The following is a 20,394-nucleotide window of genomic DNA, read 5'->3' as shown; positions in this document are numbered from 1 at the left end:
GATTTTTTTTTTATTTTTTTATCTATATATTCAAAAAACGTATTATTAAAAAAACTCATAAATTATTAAAAAACACACATTAATGAAAAAACACATTAATATCTAAAAATAAAATAAAAATAAAAGTACTAAAAAAACATTATTCTTATTCTTCGGCTTGGTCTTCTTCGATCAACCTCTTTCGGATACGTTCCTTTTGCTTTTCCATTAACATTTGATCGACCGGATTTAGGTTACTGAGGTCTCTAGTAAGGAAGTCTAAATCTCTCATTCGACTTTTTTCCTTTTTGTCATTAGAGACCACCTCCATGGTTTTGTTGAATTTATTGAGGGATTCAACAAGATTGGCGATGTTTACGGCTTCCCCCTCAGCCGGTTTTTCCCCTTGGCGTCCCGTCCCAATGGCCGCCTCCTCGGCGGTGAAGACGTTTCCTCCCCCGCAATGCTTAGGTCGAATCCAACGCGGCAATCCGACCCGATTGAAGTGCTATACGCTCCGGACGAACTTGTTTTAGTCCGTTTCGGCCGTACTTCCGCATCAACGTCCGGCGCCACCAGCTCAACCCACTTGGAACACCTTTTCAACCTCTCCCACAACTTTACATCGTCCCACGTCTTCACCGTCCCATACCTCCGCAAACACTCCTGCTTCCACTCTTCGACAGTGAAATTGTAAACCGCCAAATCATCACTGCCACTTGGTCTCATACGACCGCTGTTCCTGTTGAAAAGATTAGTAAACAAGCCGACAAATTTTTTGATTTCGGACCACCGACCCGAAATCATATCGGCGTTCCGCTCTGTACTCCCAACGAGCGTATAGAACGTCTCCCTAACCTTTGTCCATAAAATCTTGCTCTTTTGGTAGTCGGCTGCAAAATGAATAAATAAATTTGTAAATCATTTAACTTTTTTATTTAACTTTTTTATTAAAAATCATTTTTAAAACGTTAAAACAATTACCGCAACGGCGATCCTCAGAAATGACTATCCAAGCCCGACACAAGGCTTCCTTCTCATCCGATGACCACGGAGTGGTTTTCCGTTTCGTCCTCGGAGTCGAAGCCGGTCCCGACCCGTCCGTTGCAACTTGTTTTTTCCGGTGGGCGCGTCTTCTTTGTCCCGTAGCTTCACCGTGTGATTCTTGTGTCTCCGGAACAACAAAGTTAGGAGACGGTTGTATGTTGGATGGTTGAAAGCCGGATGATTGTTGCGGCTCCGAATAAAACATCGGCTGGTGCGGTGACGACCATAAATCGTCGTCAATATAATCTGAATCTAGGTTTGGGTACCAATTTCCAGCCATGTTTTTAAAAAAAAGTTTGGAAGATGGGTTGATTTTGGGTTTTTTTTTGAAGTTGTGGTAATTGTTTTATGTGATTTTGGGTTATATATAGGAAGAACACACTTTTTTTTTTATTAAATAAGAGCCCAACGGCTCATTTATCACCCCTAATGTCTCTTTTCTCCCTTCCCAATGCTTCTTTACGCCAGCTTGGTCCCGCTAACATGATTGCGCCTGCTTTGTTTTTCGTGCTCGCGCCCCTCTCGCGCCCCGGTGGTGTGGTGCTCGCGCCTGGGGGCGCGAGCGGAGGGGCTCTCGCGCCCCCGTTAAAGCCCCACACCCCTCAGCCTAATTATACTATGTATTAAAGAAGATTGGGGGCATTTTTGTAATTTCCCTTTGGTTTTTTTAAGGTTTTCTTTGGGCACTTCTTAGGTCAATAGCATCAATCAATGTCCGGTCAATCCCACCGCCACAGCTGTACTTCCACAAACGCATACTACTCCAACACCAACCCCTACGCATCCAGACAACGCGCCACCTTCGTCCACCGCTTCTTCACCTTCGTCATCGGCTGCATCCTCATTACCAGCATCTTCTGGCTCATTATCGGCCCCCAATTCCATGTCCAAACCCTAGCCCACTTCAATCTCTCATCAACTGGCTTAATTTCCGGTTACTAGGACCCGGGTTTTGCTGCCCGGAACCCCAATTCCAAAATTACCTTTTACTATGACGAAATTGGAGCTGCTATTTATTATAAGTCCGATTCGATTTCGGAGACTACGGTACCGTCGTTTACGCAGGGGTCGAAGAACGAGAGTGCACTTAAGGCTATTTTGCTTTGGTGAATACGCATATTGATGGGAAGGATGATATTAATGTGGAGAGGAGTCGTGCGACGGTTAATTTTAATTTGAGGATGGTGACTCGGGTTATGTTTCAGGTGGGCTTTTGGTGGGCTAGACTAGACAGAGGATTTTAAGGGTTTATTGCCTGGATTTTTCAGTTCGGGTTTTGGGGAATGGAAATAATGGGTCTTCGGTTGGTTGTCAGAAACAATGCAGTGTGGGTCTATGACTTACTGGTTGATTTCAAGGTATATATACTCTAGGGTTACATCTTAATCAATATAAGTTGCTGAATGATGTGCATAAACCTTAGTTTTTTGGTAATATTTGATAGTTAACCAGTTGCATGTTCTTAATGTCACATGGTTGTATTGCTTGAATTAATGTTGTTATAGATAAATGTATTGTTGAGCCTACATGTTTTTCTTGGATCTTGTGAAAAAGCATTAACTAAATATCAAAGCTAATAATTGGAATGAAGTTTATACCTTTCAGCAGCATGTTCGATGTATTGTTATAAGTTGAATAGTTGTCAAAAGTCTACAGTACAATTTTGAGTTCATATCATTACATCATCCTCGCCGACGAAGGTGGAAATTCACATGTACATTCCGGTCAGCCGACGAAGACGAACTCGCGTGGTTCCGAATCAAGTCCGGATCAAACTTACCATCAGATCATCATCACTTCACCAGGTAATTTGCCAGTTAATTATGGTTTCCACAAAAGACGTAGAAAACGGCACCCCTCACCGCAACCTTCAGGATTTTCCGTTGGTTGGGTACTATTCTTATATATACTTCCGATTATTGTTACAGGCTAGGATTAAGGCAGACAGCGATAGAAATCTAATAAGGATAAGGCCTGGTTGTTAATCTTTTTTTTTCTATATATGGCATTCATTTCTTTATGGTTAACTGAATCGGAGATTTTCAGGCTTTGTGGTTGATTATTAAAGATTGGCAGAGGAGCAACCGACCTTGATGATGATGGTGTCGACATTTCGTTCTTCGGGCATCTTTTATAGGTTTCAGTTTGATGGATTTGTAATCCTGTTGTTTGATTTATGTGTAAAATGAGGTTTATATGTTTATGATGTGTCTTTAAGTTTCTATTTTTGTGTCTATTGTTTAAGACTCCGTTGGTTTGCTTGGGTAATTATATGTATAACAATGTACTATCCTTTGCACCTACTAACCTTTTCATAGCGTCTAATTTATTCAACGGAAAATCTAGGTGCTTCATCTGCTCTTTCTCTTTTGGTGGGTTGTGCTAATAAGTCACATTAAAGTTTACTTTGTAGAAATACTCAAAATCCGATTATTGTTAATATTTTGGCGCGTTTCACTTGCGATTATTATTGCAAATGATTTATTTGACTTCTGTTGATAGATTTTTGGTCCATTTTGCTTATAGACTTTGTTACTAGGCTTTGAAAAGTTTTCGTTCTCTTTGTGAATGTTAGGTATAGCAACGTTTTATTCTTTTCGTTTTACGTTTTTAACAATTGTTGGTGACCGCGGCAAAGCGCGGGTGGTAACACCTAGTTGTAATTATACAAAGTAATATGCATGTTCTCAAGCTGACGCTGGGATGGTGTAGAAAGACGGATCTAAACCAAAATCTTAGGGGTAGCGTTTAAAAACTTTTTTTTACAGTATTTCGTACGACGTAAACGAATTTTTTATACTGTATTTTATACAATAACCAATTTTTTATATATATATTTCATACAATAACTTTTATTTTTTAACTTGGTGTTGGACCAATATTATCTTTTTCTTAAAATTTTCGTTTAAAAAGACTGTTAATAATAGAGCATATGTTGAACCAACTCAACTGCATTGGTTATAGGATCACTATTTTCTGCAAAAGATGATGTAATATCCACATTTCCTTCTTGGTATGATTGAGACGTTATTGAATTGAGACTCTTCTCAACTCTGTCGTGATATCCAATAACTAAAAGGAATTTCAAAGCAACCCGTATGGAGAAGAATACTCAAGACATGAAGACAAAGTATCCCGACAAATTCAATAGCATCTTCATCAATAGGAAGCTCATTTAAATCCAAAAAAACATGTCCATCCGTTTGTAGAATAATAGTAATGTTTTATATCATTTAATTTAAAAAAAAATAGATAGATAGATAATAAAAATGGTTGTTTAATAGTGAATACTTATAGAAAGAAGGTGGGAAAATAGAAATGATTAAAGAGTAATTTTAGAGGGATTAATAAAAAATTATTTGGTAGTCATAAATGGAAGGAAAAGTTATGAGAAAACAATAATGTTAAATATGATAGTTATTACAAGATTAATGTAATTAACGTCAAGTAGTAGTTTTAATAAGAATATTATCATAATAAATGTTTCTTGCATGTGCCCTTATGCACATGTTAGAAAATTTATAAAGGGGTAATGGGATTAATTGGTCTGGGTTTTAAACTCGATTGGGCCTTAATTGAGTTGAGCTTTTAAATTAGTTTGGCTTTAATCAAACAGGGGTAACGTTATATTTTTTTTCAGGGGTATCGAAATACGAAAACCGACAAAAAAATTTTTTTACACTGCCGATGAAAAATTGAGGAGTAGCGGAGTTTAACACTAGGTTCGTCCCTGGTGTAACAGATGAATGAGTAATGCAACATTTACTTGAACTACTGAAAATTGATTGTATCATCTATATCAATTAAACCTTTTGCTTATTGTATTTACTATTATTGTGTTGTGAAAATAGTTAACAAAACCATTAATATTCTTAAACAAGTTAAAATTTAAGAAAAATAATCACAACCCCCCACCATCTATGTGGTAGGGTGGTGAAATTATGATCAAAGAAGAGTTGAAGTCAATTAGCATAAAGGTTAGTTTTTTATTGCTTGCAAGTGAGAATATGGCAACAAATAAAGTGGAACAGTAGTTACTGGTGGCGCGATGGGTGCTAATGGTGTTAAGACCGAAGGGAGTGAAGGTCGAACAACAAGGGTCGAAGATGGTGACTAAAGAAGGTATTCATGTGGCCGTGAACGTGGTCCAATGACTCATGGTGGGAGCTCTAACCTTTCTATTAGTTGTGGAAATATTATTAGTGATATGGGATCAGTAAATTGACTACAAATTCTGTAGTAACGGATGACTTTGTACCTAAAGACATGCATCAAGATTCGATGTTAAGGTCCATTGGTAAACAAGATAGGGATCAAAAAGTATTGAGTCGACCAAGGAGGATTTGATTGAAAGTGGATCCAATCTTTCGGGTTTAAATGTGGGTGATGAGTTGATTAAAGAACATGGAGAGTTCTTGAAGAAGACTATGGATTGACATACAGGGCCAATAGGTTATAGGTAGAAGGTAAAACTATACTATGGATATGAGGGCTAGTGGTTCGATGGATGGGTATAAAGCATCACCGCCAATAATTATCAATAATCGGGCAGATCAACAAATAGCGTTTTGGGGATCATGGATATAGGGGGTACAAATGTTGATGTGAAGATCAGTTTGAACATCAAACGGTTAGCAGGTGATTGTTGGACTTAATCATTAGAGATCACACGTTAAAATCTTGGATAGAGTCCAATTTAGGTTAAGAATGTGCTTGAGTCGGTTTTCGTATATTTTAAAATTTTGGTATTACTTAATGAATTAGGTTCAAATGAGAAGTATCCAAAAAATGAGAAAGGTGAAAAGCTATCTAGTTCATATAAATAGGTAAAGTTTAGAAAATTCGTGATTCTAATTCCATTTTTGTAAATATTTCTAGTTTTTGTGAGTCTTGACTCTGGAGCTTATCTTCACAACTCTACTATTAATATAAGCTATACTGATTTACTAGACATTGATAATTTTTATATTTTACTGTGGACTAGATTCCATGAGTTTCTTAAAGTTCCAGCGATCACTAACAAATTCGTCGTGATAATTCCTACCCAACGAATCTGATGTTTGTAAATTTCTGTTGAGTCACCATCTTCACCATGGCAGACTTGCATGTACTAAATATTTTTCGATCGTACATTAGTTTTGATAAAATTTAAACAATGAATGCTTCATATTAGATCATTGACAGATTGTAGTTGTGTTGATCGATGCCATACCCGTGCTATTTTAAGGCAACATATCGGTCACTCTGTCACAGTGAATGATGTAATTGGGCCACATCTTTCTGTTACCTGGGCCCTATGTTTAAACTTCCAGCCCTTTTTTTTTACAGAAGTCCCCGAACCCAAAAAATGCCAAAATAGGATCTGAGGACCTTGTGTACATCATATCAGTTCAGTTTCAGTAAAAAATCGGACTGGTTCTCGAGTATTTTCGGTAGTTTTCGGCCCGACCATAAATGTGTTGGCAATATAAGCAAAATGTGTTTACAAAGAGTTGTTCAGCCTTCCCTTGTCTTTAGCCAATAGACATATATCACATCAGCATAAAGTAGACATATATCATAATTAAATTAAACTATTCACTTTAACTTCGTGCAAGAGTTGGTTATAAATTTTAAATCAAGCTTCAATATATCAGACCAGTGTTTATTGGAAACTAATGATGATAATAAATATATCATATGTTTAATTTTATAATTTATGTTACCGTGACCATATATAACTTTCACTTCAAAGGTACTGATATTGTTATGCATCAATTTCTCCCTCCTTTTTTATAACCTTAAGTATTCTAGTGGTTCTAAAAATGTCCCGTATACTGAAGGTGTCACACCCCAACCTAAGGCGGAAATGTCGGAGCGTGATCCGGTTGCTCACAGCTCGAAGATACTATCATAATATAAACATGACAATATCTAATTAATTATTTTATTCTAATTATACACACAATATCCAAATACAATAAATAATTTAAATATACAAATATAAACTCAAATAAAGATTAACTTGATTATATCCTAAGGTCTCGTCTACATGTCCAAACTTCAATCTTCAATACAAGCAACCTGCATATGCGTATAAAATGAATTTTGTCAACATAAAGTTGAGTGAGAATATCACCAGTTTTGACACAACAATATAAATAAGCATAACGTGATAAGTGCGATAAATATAATCAAACCATAAACAAGTATATAGACCGTTGCCAAGCGAATCAGGCATGGGTCACCAGTAGGAACACCAGCTATGCGATTGATTGAATAGTAATTCCAATATACGATTGATTGAATGGTAACACAAGTAAGCAAGTAGCACGTATGTTTGATTAAATCACTCACAATAACACATATGCAATTGTTTGAATATATATAGTATGAAATAGGAATACGTACGCATATGTCCCCAAAACATTTAGAAATTTGAGTAAAATAGGGGAATGATAAACTCACCTTAGATTAATGAATAACGAATATAAATATGAATAAGCGAGCTAACGAATAAGTGAGTCGTCCACTACATGTCAAATGATATAAATAATTCAGAATCTGAGATTTTAGGATATGATAATATAAATAAAAACGAACTCGTTGCCGCTGGAATCAATCCAAACGGACGTTTAGAACTCAAGTTATGTTAAATTTAAGATTTAAGCGAGATGTTACTGACCATAATCCGAACAACGATTCGGAAGTCGGGTTTTGGGCAATAGCCTTAAAATTACGTTACGAGAATAAAAGTCTTCTGGACTGAACGTTGAATCCGACCAGAAGTATGAGAAATTGATTTGGTCAAAATTGTTGACTGTTATGCCCTTAAACGGGTTTGAGTCCAATTGACCACTGAGACTCCTCAATCGGCAAAATTGATTGAGGCTTTTGTTTTACAGATAAAAAATCTACAATATTGAAGAAGACAGCTTACCTGAACAATGAATGGAATAAGAGATAATCGAAGTCAAAGGGTCTTGAAGCTTGAAAGTCAACGAAACAATACGAACTTGATAAATTCTTGAAGAAATCGACAATGGGGAAAATAATTTTGTGGTTGTAGCTATGGGAGCTGGTATTGGAGTTATAATTTAGGGTTTTATGATATGCCTTGTTTAAATATTAAGGGTTAAGACTTGTTTATTAGGAAATAACTATTTTAGGAAACCGAATAATCAATTAATGACAAAATCGGGTATAATAACTTAAAGATTTTAGTTTGTACAGCAATAAAACGAAATTGAAATGTTTTATAAAATTAGTTGACATATCTTGGAGCTTAAGTTTCATTAATTTAATCGAAAACAGGAAAGAATTGGCAAAACTAGTCCATGTAGTTCCCGAAAATACGATTTTAACCGTTTTAAGCGATTTTAAAGGTTGTTAAGGACTATTTGGCATAATTGAAAGTTATGAAATTATAAAATAAATTAAACCAAGTTAAATATCAATAAATACAAGTTTTAAATAGTTTGGAAGATCCAAATTACGTTCCCGAATTGATTTAAACTTAAACGAATACAAATACGAAAAATCTGAGATGTTACAGAAGGCACCATTGTGATACGCTTTGACATGCCTCCAACAAGAATCCCGAGAACCCTCAATTGATAAAAAGATGTTTTAATTAAAATCTTATTATATAATCAAAACATGTATAAAAAATGTTTTCAAAATGGTTTTGAAATTCAGTCAATGGCATGTGGAACTTGCTATATGAGTTATGTCTTCAAAATGTTTCTCCATTAAAGACATCGAATATCTTAAAAGAGTTTAAGCAAAAACCAAAGTAGAATGCATCATAAGCGTTTTTGAAAAAAACTCGCTTGGGTTGCGTGGGAGAAAAATGAGTTTCATTAGATTCGGGATGCCTCGGGGTTGGTTGCTTTAGATTGTTAAATACAACTCTTTTAACAAAGTTGAGATGATGTTTAAAAGGCAACGTATATCATTTATGGGTTCAAGTCGTTGGTGTGGTGCATTAAAGTTATTGTTATTGGAAAGCGAACCTATATGAAGGCCAATTTAACAAGTCCTTGGAGGAATATAGTTAACCTTGAAGTCGAGATTAATGGTGTTTCGATGGATTTTGATAGGAATATTAAAGGGAATATGGGTCGTGACTTGTATATTTTATTTTGGTTAAACACTTGGGATGACGACCACTCACTCTGTGATTCATTTCCAAGTTTTTTCAGTTTGTAGTCTTTTGAGATGTCTAAAATTGTATTAACGCTATGTGAAGATTGATAACACGATTTATTGGAACTGGACGTGCCATCATCCACTGACTTGTATATTTTATTTTGATAAATTGGAGTGACTTTACAATGTATAACTTTAGAAAAGAACAATATCTGTATTATATCAGAAAGAAATGCTGGATTCCAATAAAGGATAATTGCTTTGTTTGGAGGGCTATTTGAAATTGCATTGCTACAAGGGAAGCTATCACCAAAAGAGGTATTGTAGACATTGTGTTATCTCTCTTTGTGCAAGCCAACCATTGTTTAGACTAAACTTTTTACACGGTGCAATTTTTCACCCCTCGTAAGTGTTGTCCATTAAATAAGTTTTGGAGCTGCCTTTGGATGTATAAGCACCAAAGGCGAAAAAAGATGGTTATCTAGTTCTTTACATGGACTATCGTGCGACGTAATTAAACTTCCCCAAACGATAAGTTTTTTAACTACAAACCATCCTGTTTATAAAACTACGAAAAATATCAAAGCGAAAACATTCATTGCCTTTAAAATAAAACTATGAATATTTGAATCATATTTCAACCAAAATTAGTTTTTTAACTTTCATTTTACAAACAAAAATCCTTTTCTTAAATCATCAAAACAATTAATTATATTGGTAACAATATTTTCATTGAAGGGTGAGTTTTTTAACAGGAACAATAGATAAGGGAGTCGTTTAGTAAGTAGTCAACGTTCTATAAAAGCCGAAACCCTAACATCATTTTAAGCCTCTGCATCCCTTCCTCACTCAGCCGTTTGCTTCCAGGTAAACCCTAATTTCCTCTTTTTTCCCTATAATCAGCAGCAGATCATATCTCTTGTTTTGAATGCTCATTTAGTTGATTCGTTCGTAAACACTGTTGAATCAGTTTAGCGTTTGCATCGGTAACAATATTTTCATCAATGTTTTAAGGAATTAATAGATAGATTAGTCATAGAAATGCTGTAGTCTGAGCTGAGCCAGCTTGTTTTTTTTTTCCAGTATTTGGTATTTTCTACGCTTATTAATTCTTTATATAAGCAAAAGATAATGTTTTTAACTTACAATGCATGGTTTGTTAGTTATATGTGTGTTGAGTACTTAAGATGTTGAATATAATAGTGTTTTAGTTTATGTTTATTTAAATTTGGGTTTAGTTTAACCGAGCCAACGAGCGAGCTTATTTTGTTTTTGGCTCCGCTTGTTTACAAACAAGCTGATTGTCAGCCTTATGCATGTTTGAAACATTTGGCTTGTACTGATTATGAAGTTTATAGTATGATATGCTGCTCTTGATTTTGTTGTGTTCCATAATTGGTTTATATAAATTTATAAACATTTACTAGAAACAATGGTTTGGAGACTTTACGCTTGATTTATTTTATGCATTATTAACTTTTTTGTTTCATCTTCTGGCAGCATTTTGATTTAGTGAGGATGGTGAGAGTGAGTGTTTTGAACGATGCACTTAAGAGCATGTACAATGCTGAAAAGAGGGGGAAAAGACAGGTCATGATTAGGCCTTCTTCAAAAGTGATCATCAAGTTTCTTATGGTCATGCAAAAACACGGTTCGCTTTTCGTCATACTTTTGTTATGATTAAAAAAAGTTTGCAAATCATATAATTTATGCTTCATTATGCAGGTTATATTGGTGAGTTTGAGTTTGTTGATGACCATAGATCAGGCAAGATTGTTGTTGAACTGAATGGGCGTTTGAACAAATGTGGAGTCATTAGTCCCCGGTTTGATGTTGGTGTTAAGGAAATCGAGCCTTGGACTGCAAGACTACTTCCCTCAAGACAGGTTAGACTTTAAAACCTGAAATTCGAATTGCATTTGTAACTGGAAAAAAATTGAACCAAATTGTGAAATCGATATTTGGTTCCTTTCTCAACTGGATGACCAAACTGAATAAACTGTATTAATTGATTTGAATTTGCTTCTGTTAAGACGCATTTGTAATTCGGATTGGTTTGGTTTACGGTTATCGCCCAAAAAATTTATAACCAAATAACTTAATATCCGAACCGAGGAACGTCTACGAAATTTCAATTTTCAGTTTGGAAAATAGATGGATTAGGTTGCGTTTTTGGGTTAGTTTAGTTGATCCAAGAGAACTGATATTCTAAGGTTTTGAGAGTTTTTGTAATTTATAAACATATCATGTTAAATTTAACAAGTTTTTGTGGGGGTGTATCCTCAAACCGAAAAAAGATGAAAATTTTGAATTGAACTAAAAACCGATGGTTTGGCTTTATGTTTTTTAAACAAATTTATGGTTCTTTTTCAGTTAAAAAAATTCAAGTTCAAACGGTAAAATTGAAGACCAAAACTAAACAGCTTTTAAAATCTCAAAAACTGAATTTTCAGTTGTAAGTAAATAGAAGTTTTTATGCAGTAAATTAACATTTTGGCAGCTTTTTAGCTCCTTTTGATCTGTTTTGGCATATTTTTGGTTTAACCTGTTTGTAGTAGTAAAGTCAAACTAGTGTCGGTAAATCTTTATTGAACAATGATTATCTTTGTTTTTACTGATATGTAAATATGATTTGATAAAAACTTGCAGTTTGGGTACATTGTCTTGACAACATCAGCTGGGATCATGGACCATGAAGAAGCTAGGAGGAAGAATGTTGGTGGTAAAGTTCTTGGTTTCTTTTACTGAATCTTCAGATTCTGATGATTTAATAATGCTGTTTTAGGATAGTATCTGAAAGGATTAATGTTATGATTTTGAGTTTCGATTTTTGTTTTGTTAAGATTGTGATCATGTGGTTTGATTCATATTTGAAGTCGTCATGTTGAAAGATATTTGTCATATCATAGATTTTACCATTTTGGATTAACATTTTGGGTTCGGTATTTGTCACCTTTCAATGTTAAGTAATTTTGTCTAGTCAGTTTTATGCGTACAAAAAATGTTTTTCTTGGTACTTGCTAAGCTTGTCAGCTGACCAAAAAACGTTAGTTGTTGTCTTGTTGATCTGCCATGAAAATATTTAACAAATATAGTTTTGAATAAAATATTTAATAAAAAGGTATCGTAGTATATATCAAGGTTTGTAAAATTGCCATTCAATTTAAAAGTTGAAAATAAATTCATAATAATTTTAAATTCTGCGTACATGAATAGACCTCTAGCAGGTATAATTGCCATATATTTATTATTATAGGATTGGCTTTAGTTTTGTATTATTATATTGGGTACTAGGATATAACCTGTGTAATTCTAGTACGGATTTTGCTCTTGAAGCGTCATCTTATTTTAGACCCAGTAGTCACCATGCAACCATCAAACATTGCCAAATGATGACATCTATTACTATTTCAAAAGAAAGGTGCTTTTGATTTGGACTTCAGTGACACAAACATTTTACAGCAGCACCTTTCTGTCCTCTAGGCGTTCATCTGCGATAAGGTCTGTTTGAACCTGGTTGGAGGAAAGTTGTAAATGCTATTGGTGTCATAATCAAAGCGGTTTTCTTTTGCAATAGCCATGGGTCTGGATGTTGCTGTTGCGATGGTCTTTGCTAGTGGTGTGTGGTGATTCATAGGTGGTTGCGATAAAGCCTATAACATATGAGATGGGATTCTGAGTTGTCACCTAAAGTGACACCTATTTGTATTACTTTAGGTGTTATTAAACTTGTTACAAAGCTTAAGTAGAGCATACATAATCTTACCAATGCGTGCCAGAAATATTACAAATAATGTCATATGTTTTAGTTAAGTTTCTAATATTTTCAGTTAGCTGGCAATCACACTGAAATTGTGACCGAAAGCAATGCAACATGGTGTTTTATTTCTTTAAATTATAAGGATCATTGTTGGGCACACTTTGAAGTATATTGAGAGAGGCATGTAGTCGAGATAGGATTTTTCATTAGTTGACTACTTTAATGTCCATAGTGATAAATGTTGAACTTCCAAGTAACTTCTGTTGATGCACAAAACAAGTTAGTTGTATCATTTATTAACCAGTTAAAGTCAATTTTTAAACCCCTCACGGAAGCATGTTATTCTACGTTTTGTTGCACTGATTTAATTAAGACTGTCAAACTTCATAAGACAATATTATAAATTTAAGGGAGATAAGAATAATGAAAGAATGTAACACATTAAATAACATGGAATGCATCATCACTATCAAATTTGGATAATAGCTAAAATTTTGATCGCCATAGGACTTTAGCTACCAAAGCAAGACAATGTTTGTGTTAATTAAAAAAATTATATATATAGTCTGATGATGATACTATTCATACCAACCACTAGATTAAATACGTTATATAACTTAAACAAAACAAAAACAATACATATGATATGTTGAATCTCCCTCTCAATTTTTAAAAAATGAAAAAGAAAAGATAATGCATATAAAACTATAAAATCTCCCATTTATAGATTTTATATTATGTGTAGGTTAATTTTTGTTCTTTTATATAACATGTGGAAATAAAATAAAGTAAAAGAAAAAAAAAACCTTAAAAAACAAATTTCTCTACGAGCTACAAGCTTATTCGAGCCTTTTATGAGTCAAGCTCAAACTCAACTCAACTTTTCAGCTTGTTTGATTTCAAGCCCGAGCCTAGTTACCAACACCACGCCAATAAAATGTCTTTGATAATAAATAAATAATACAATGTCATTAAAAATTAAAGAGCTTAAATAAATAAATAATCCCAAATAAATAAACCCTAAATAAGGAAACATAACCCCAAAATGGGTTTGATAAATCCAATGACCACTAATCCCACTGACTCACCACCTGCCACATGGAGGAGCCGATCACTAGCGCCGACGATTACGCCGGAAACCGCCAGCTTGCCCTCGTTGATGCCGTAACCCCTATTTCTCATTCAATCACTCCGTTAGCCGCCGATCACTCTAATCCGGTATATATCTATACAATACACGCCCTAATTGTTCAATGCATGCCACTAATTTAGCTTATTCTTATAAAATTGTGTTTAGTTTTTTTTCTTCATAAAAGCTGTGGATATTATTATGTATTCATGTTGTGAAGTAGTAGATATTAATAAATTAATTGTCTTTTGGTGTATTGTTACATACTTTCACATGATTAAAAACCTCTAGTTTAGGTGGATTCCAATTTTATCTAAATAAATCTTTGTTATCTAGATTATTATTATTATTATTATTGTAATAATGGTGTTTTTGAGCCATTGATTATTGCAGGGGTCTCCGAAAAATAAGATAACCACCTCAAAGTTTACACTGCCTAAAGGTTGGAAAGTGAAAAAGGTACCTCGGAAGTTTAGTGGCTCTATTGACAAGGTAATTTCACAATGCTGATGAATGACGACGGGGCATGTTCATGTTCGTTCGTTTAACTTTAACCTAACAAACGATTGAACATGATTAGATAAACGAACGTGGTTGTTTTTTTGTTCGTGTTCATTCGTTAAGAAAATGTGTGTGGTTGGGTGTGTTTATGTTCGATTGTTAGTAGTATAAAGTATAGACGAATGGTTCACGAACGTAAACGAACAGCGGGCCATGTTTGTGTTCGTTTGTTAACTGGAATCGAACAAACATTCAAACATATACAAATTAATGAATGGGGTTTTATTTGTTCAAGCTCGAAAATGAGCGTGTTGTTCGTTTATGTTCATTTGTTAATAAACAAACGGATCACGAACAAACATGGTTGAACGAACACGAACGGAGCTTGTTTGTGTTCATTCGTTTAACTGTAACCGAACATAACCGAGCAAACACAAATCAGAAGTAAGCGTGAACGTCGATATGTTGTACCTAAAAAGTTGTTAAAACTAGACTAAATTGTTAAATGTGATATTTTAATTGTAAGACTAAACTAAATTGTAACAAACCTAAACATTTTGAATGAATATATAAACGGACGAACTTAAACTAAAATAAACTAATAAACATAAATGAACGTAAATGGCATACATAAACGAGCATAAATGAATGAATGAGCGCGTGTTCATGTCCTTTCGTTTAACTAAACGAACAAAAACATTTGTTCATGTTCGTTGACTTTGTTCATTTGCCAAATAAATGAACTTGACTTCGAACAGTTCACGAACGCTTCCTTGAACGTTCGTTTTGTTAACATTAACATTATTATTATGCACCTGTGCAGTATTACATAGAACCTGAAACTGGACAACAGTTCAGATCTCTTAAAGAGGTTGAGAGATACGTTAACGATGGAGTTACACCTCCAACAACGCGGGTCAAGAGGTTAAAATGTTATGATGATGAAAAAGTTGAGAATCACACTACTGAAGCGGCTATACAAACTAGAACCAGGGGCAAACGGGTAAAATACCATCATGATGGAAAGGTACACCATAGATTCTCAAAACTTGTGTAAAGGTGTTATTTAAGAAAATTGATTGTTATATAATAAGTATAATTCTTGTAACCATGTTTTAAACGCTAATTGTTCAAAAGGTTTACTTTTTGGTCAATAATTGATTTGAGTCAACCCAATCTGACTCTACACATTTCGACCCATTTTAACACGAACCCCTTTGACCGACTGATAGGCTTCTAAACGAACTCGAAAGGAACAATTAAAAGAACGAGGTTTTTTGTTCGTGTTCATTCGTTAAGCAAATGAGCATGTTTGTGTTCGTATATGTTCCTTCGTTTATAATATTAACAACGGTTCATGAACTTAAACGAACGAACCTAGCTGAGCTAAAACCAGTTTAAAGTATTGTGAAGCACAATGTGTTTGGCCTAAAAAGCTATTAAAACTTGACTAAGTTGTAGCGGGCCAAATAATTTTAAATGAATATATCAACAAACGCAAACTAACAAACATAAATGAATGTAAACGAATAAATTTAAACGAATTTAAATGAGCAAGACATTTGTTCATGTTCTTTTGTTTAAACTAAATGAACAACAATTTTGTGTTCACGTTGTTCGTTTATTAAATTATTGTTGCAGGTGTTAGAATTGGAAGATAATAAAGATGGCCAATTTGAGTTGGCTATTGTGTCAACCCCACCCTCACCCCCACCCCCACCCCCACCCCCTTTCAAACTTCCGGATGGTTGGATTGTGGAGGAAGTGCCACGTAGAAATGGTGGCTCTGCCGACAAGGTACCATTCTTTTTGCCTTTTTTTTTTTGGTTGTTTAAAATTCTGGTGTTTTTGTCTTGCTATGCTTTTTGTTCAATATGGTTAATGCACTTAAATAAATTTGCTTATGCATAACAAGTTGGATAATAAATCCTATTATTATTTACGCGCATGCATTTTCTTTATACACTTACATATATATTTTGATTAGGGGTGTAAAAGAGCCGAGCCCGTGTAGGATTGAGCTCGGCTCGTTTAACTTGCGAGAGCTTGAGCTCATTTAACTTATTACAGCTCAAGCTTGGCTCTTTTATTTCACGAGAACTCGAGCCTGGCTCGTTTAACTTACGAGAGCTCGAACTCGACTGATTTTGAGATCTATTTTCTAAAGACCAGCTTGGGTCATGAGTAGTACTTCAAGTTTGATCCTGGCTCATTTAACTTATGAGAGCTCGAGCTTGGCTCATTTCACTTATGAGAGCTCGAGCCCCGCACGTTTAACTTACGAGAGATTGAGCCTGTCTTGTTTAATTTACAATAGCTTGAGTCAGGCTTGTTTAACTTACGTGAGCTTCACCCAGACTTGTTTAACTTATGAGAGCGCGTGCTCGAGCTTGGCTCATTTAGAGATCTATTTCTAAAGTCGAGCTTCGCTCTTTTATTATTTTTTAACTAGTTTTTACCCGGCGCGTTGCGCCGGGTAGGTCGGTAAATCCGGACGGTGGTAAAACCCAAGCATTACTGGTCCTAAGTGTTGAGGCAGTAGGTCAACACGAATTCGGTCCGTTTTGGTTACACGTGTTATTGTACGGGAACTAAAACAAAGAAGTTATAAAAATTGAGATGGACCCACCCATGGGGTGGCGTCGGTCGGTAAAACTCGAGCGTTGTTGATCCCTGACGTTGAGGTGGTAAGACTATGCAAATTCGGTTGGTTTTTTTCACGTTCGTTCCGAAACCAAAACTAAAAAAAAAAGAATTTTCATTTGGTCGGTCTCCATCACGTTCTTACGGTATTGGAACTAAAACAAAATGCGGTAAGTCTACGCAAATTAGGTCAATTTCAGTCACGTTCGTTATGGTATCGGAACTAAAATAAAACAAATAAAAAACATAACAAAAATAATTAGAAATATAATTATCAAACTTAAAAAAAAGAAAACCAAAAAAAAAAACAAAAAAATATTATTGGCCCAATGACACACTGCCAAGTGGACTAATCATGTTTCAGCGCCACCAAACTTCTCTTTTATATATTGGACTAATCATGTTTCAGTGTCACCAAACTTCTTTATATATAACTATAACTTTTATATACTATGGTATATACCATTTAGTTACATTTATCATAGTTTATATATCATAAATATTATTATAAATTTATAATTATATGTATCAAATATATTAAATGAAAGTTATATAAATATTAGGCTCGTTAAGACTCTGGCTTGTTTATTAGACAAGCTTATTATTAGGTTCAAGCTCATATAAGCTCGGCTCGATTTGAGCCGATCTCAAGTAGCTCACGATCAGCTTGGATCGTTAACGCGTTTACAAATGAGTTTAGTTTACTAATTTCGAAATCCAAATCGCTGAAATTTTGACCACACTTATGCAGTATTATTACGAGCAAGGAACGGGACAAAAGTTTAGATCTTTGTTAGCGGTTGAGAGATATGTAACACAAATGGAAGAAAACTTACCCTTATCAGCTGTTCTAGAAGAAATTAGGGAAAAGAATCTGCCTCTTTCAAAGGCCTTCAAATTAAGCAGTCCTATTAAGGTTTGACTTTTTTACTGGTCAACTTATGTTTGCCTGAACTTATGACCACTTACTGTCGGGATTTTTTTCTTGTTAGAGTTGTGGTTCGTATAATTCATGGAAGAAAAGTACAATGTCAATAAAAGAGAAGACTTGTCTTCCAAGTAAAGTCAATTGGGTTATTGGCGAGGATGATGCATGGAATGCTTACTTGGACCAAACATTGGTTCCGGATTCCGTGAAACAACAATGGGGAAACACGTTTTTTATGTCTATCAACGATGCTACAGGTTCTGGGTAACATAGGTATAAAAATCTTGTCTGTACACTTGTTAATGTTGACCTGTTTACTTATTAATTTGTATTTGCTAACCAAATCATTTCGTTTAAAACTTTAAATAGTTTTATTGAGCCCAAAACCAACCTCGTACATCCCTAGGCGCACCAGGCTAGCGCTTTTGATAACTATGGAAGTAATATAGTTTATTGCAATTAGGGGTGTACGAGGTTGGTTTTGGGCTCAAAGTTAGCTAAAAACTGAAATTTGGTTTTTGGGGTTTGACAACCGCTTGGTTTCGGTTTTCAGTTTTTTCCATTTAGGCTTAATATTTTGGGTGGAAAAGTAAAGGCTTAAAATAATGAATTTGGGCATGAAACTTTGGGCCCAAAGTGTTTTGTTATATAATGAATTAATGATTAATTTACTATTACATATTTGAGCCTATATCTTTTGGGCTACATTCTTAATTATTTTATTAACTGCTTTACATTGAAAAATAAAATTATAATTCATAAATTCAATAACAAAAGGTCGGTTTTTTGGGTTTTTATGTATGTGGTTTGCCTTTTGTTGGTTTTTGTACATGCAAAACCAAAACCAAACCGGAATTTCAGTTTTTGAAAATACTGATAAATAACCGCCGTATTTGGGTTAGGCTTGGTTAATTTCGTTACAGGTCGGGTAATTTGGTTACATGCACACCCCAAGGCTTGTAATCATAATGACACCAACTCTTCTAACATTTTTTTGAGGATAAAGGTGTTTCGGGTCAACCCAACATGACAGGACCAGACTTACTCATTCAAATGTGATTCAGATGATTTAATAGAAATACTGTCTTCAAATGTTGATTATTTCTTTCTTGTATTTCAGGTTTTACTTCTGAAGCTGAATGACTACCATTTAAGATCTTTTCAAATGGATTATTATGACGCTGGTATGTTTTTAGTCGGTTGCTGTGGAGATCAAATGTGATTTTTGTCTTGCCGTTATCGTTATTTGTTTCATTATCATGATATAATATAATTTGAAGGAAAAATAAAACTACTTTGATTTCTCTTAACTATGAGTAGGGTTGTGCAGGATCGATTTTGGGCTCAAAACAGAACCAAAAACACGGTTTTTTGGTGTTTGAACATCGCGTGTTTTTTTTTGTTTTTTTTTTGTTTTTTTTTTGTTTTTTGGTTTTCAGAATGGGTTATGTTCGGTTATGTTTTTGTGTTTTGTCATCTGGGCTTGAAAATTTTTGGGCCGAAAAATTATTGTCCAAAAAAATGAATTTGGGTCAAACTTTTTGTTAATTATTACACATTTGGATCTAAAATTTTTAGGCTACACTATTGATGAAATCCTTACAAATTACTTAAGTTTGGTTTTTCGGGTTTTTTGGTTGATAGCAAATTCAAAACTGTACGAAAATGATTTGAATTTAATATTATAAAGTTTGTAAATCTTATATCATAAAGCAACTAGTGATACATATATATGATTTTACTGGTGAATTAAGGATTATCATTATGTGAAGTGATGAATCCATGATGACCTACTCTTAATTGGGTCAAATGAAGCACCCAATTGATGTTGATATTTTGTGTGTTAATTTGTGAACTAGGTTTGAATCTGCAGCTACACTTATTGTGAGTTTAGGTGGAGATGATGATGATGAATATGTACTTTGTTGAGTGATATATTTATGATCTTTATTTATATCAGTTTGGTTTGTGGAGTGGGTTTTAGATGCCAAGGGCATGGATTATGGATCATGACTAATGAGTGAGCCGAAGCCTTTCTATTTTATTATTTCATTTATTTGTACATTAGCATTTTTAACTTTTCAGATTCATATGGTTAACATGAAAGGGTAAAAAAACATAGGGGTGTTTCTGGTTCAGTTTAGTTGGTTTTGATTTATGTATCGAACTGGTAACAAGCAAACAAGCCTCGATGATATCCTACTCAGAGAGTCGGAGAGAGTGAGAAATTGAGATAGGGTCGGTATTGATTTTATCCTGGTACGGTTAGCCTGCTAT

At 34.5% G+C, this 20,394-nt stretch overlaps 2 protein-coding genes and 1 pseudogene across 2 annotated transcripts; all 3 read left to right on the top strand.

The window, feature by feature from the left end:
• The first annotated feature begins 1,737 nt into the window (after nt 1–1,737).
• LOC143571817 (NDR1/HIN1-like protein 10) lies at nt 1,738–2,603 on the top strand (annotated as a pseudogene).
• Nucleotides 2,604–10,651: 8,048 nt separating this feature from the next.
• On the top strand, nt 10,652–11,975 carry LOC143571810 (small ribosomal subunit protein uS8-like). Its single transcript, XM_077057136.1, has 3 exons — nt 10,652–10,807; nt 10,882–11,042; nt 11,806–11,975. The coding sequence occupies exons 1-3, from the start codon at nt 10,675–10,677 to the stop codon at nt 11,902–11,904; spliced, it is 393 nt and encodes a 130-aa protein (XP_076913251.1). The 5' UTR covers nt 10,652–10,674; the 3' UTR covers nt 11,905–11,975.
• A 2,039-nt stretch (nt 11,976–14,014) lies between these two features.
• On the top strand, nt 14,015–20,044 carry LOC143571816 (methyl-CpG-binding domain-containing protein 7-like). Its single transcript, XM_077057142.1, has 8 exons — nt 14,015–14,134; nt 14,439–14,537; nt 15,370–15,573; nt 16,188–16,343; nt 17,941–18,105; nt 18,182–18,390; nt 19,238–19,301; nt 19,977–20,044. The coding sequence occupies exons 1-6, from the start codon at nt 14,015–14,017 to the stop codon at nt 18,383–18,385; spliced, it is 948 nt and encodes a 315-aa protein (XP_076913257.1). The 3' UTR covers nt 18,386–18,390; nt 19,238–19,301; nt 19,977–20,044.
• Nucleotides 20,045–20,394: the final 350 nt, after the last annotated feature.

The sequence above is a fragment of the Bidens hawaiensis genome, unplaced genomic scaffold (assembly GCF_021521415.1).
Source record: "Bidens hawaiensis isolate Kalapana, Puna unplaced genomic scaffold, B.hawaiensis_p1.1 tig00025586_1, whole genome shotgun sequence".
Classification (NCBI taxonomy): Eukaryota; Viridiplantae; Streptophyta; class Magnoliopsida; order Asterales; family Asteraceae; genus Bidens; species Bidens hawaiensis.
This window is presented reverse-complemented; position numbering and strand designations above follow the sequence as displayed.

What these genes read in the sequence shown, in the direction of transcription:
- LOC143571810 (XM_077057136.1), top strand. Translation starts at nt 10,675, where the DNA reads ATGGTGAGAGTGAGTGTTTTGAACGATGCACTTAAGAGCATGTACAAT. An exon ending in TATGGTCATGCAAAAACACG is followed by an intron (nt 10,808 to 10,881) that starts GTTCGCTTTTCG and finishes TTCATTATGCAG; the next exon opens with GTTATATTGGTGAGTTTGAG. An exon ending in GACTACTTCCCTCAAGACAG is followed by an intron (nt 11,043 to 11,805) that starts GTTAGACTTTAA and finishes AAAAACTTGCAG; the next exon opens with TTTGGGTACATTGTCTTGAC.
- LOC143571816 (XM_077057142.1), top strand. Translation starts at nt 14,015, where the DNA reads ATGGAGGAGCCGATCACTAGCGCCGACGATTACGCCGGAAACCGCCAG. An exon ending in CCGCCGATCACTCTAATCCG is followed by an intron (nt 14,135 to 14,438) that starts GTATATATCTAT and finishes TGATTATTGCAG; the next exon opens with GGGTCTCCGAAAAATAAGAT. An exon ending in ATGGTGGCTCTGCCGACAAG is followed by an intron (nt 16,344 to 17,940) that starts GTACCATTCTTT and finishes ACACTTATGCAG; the next exon opens with TATTATTACGAGCAAGGAAC.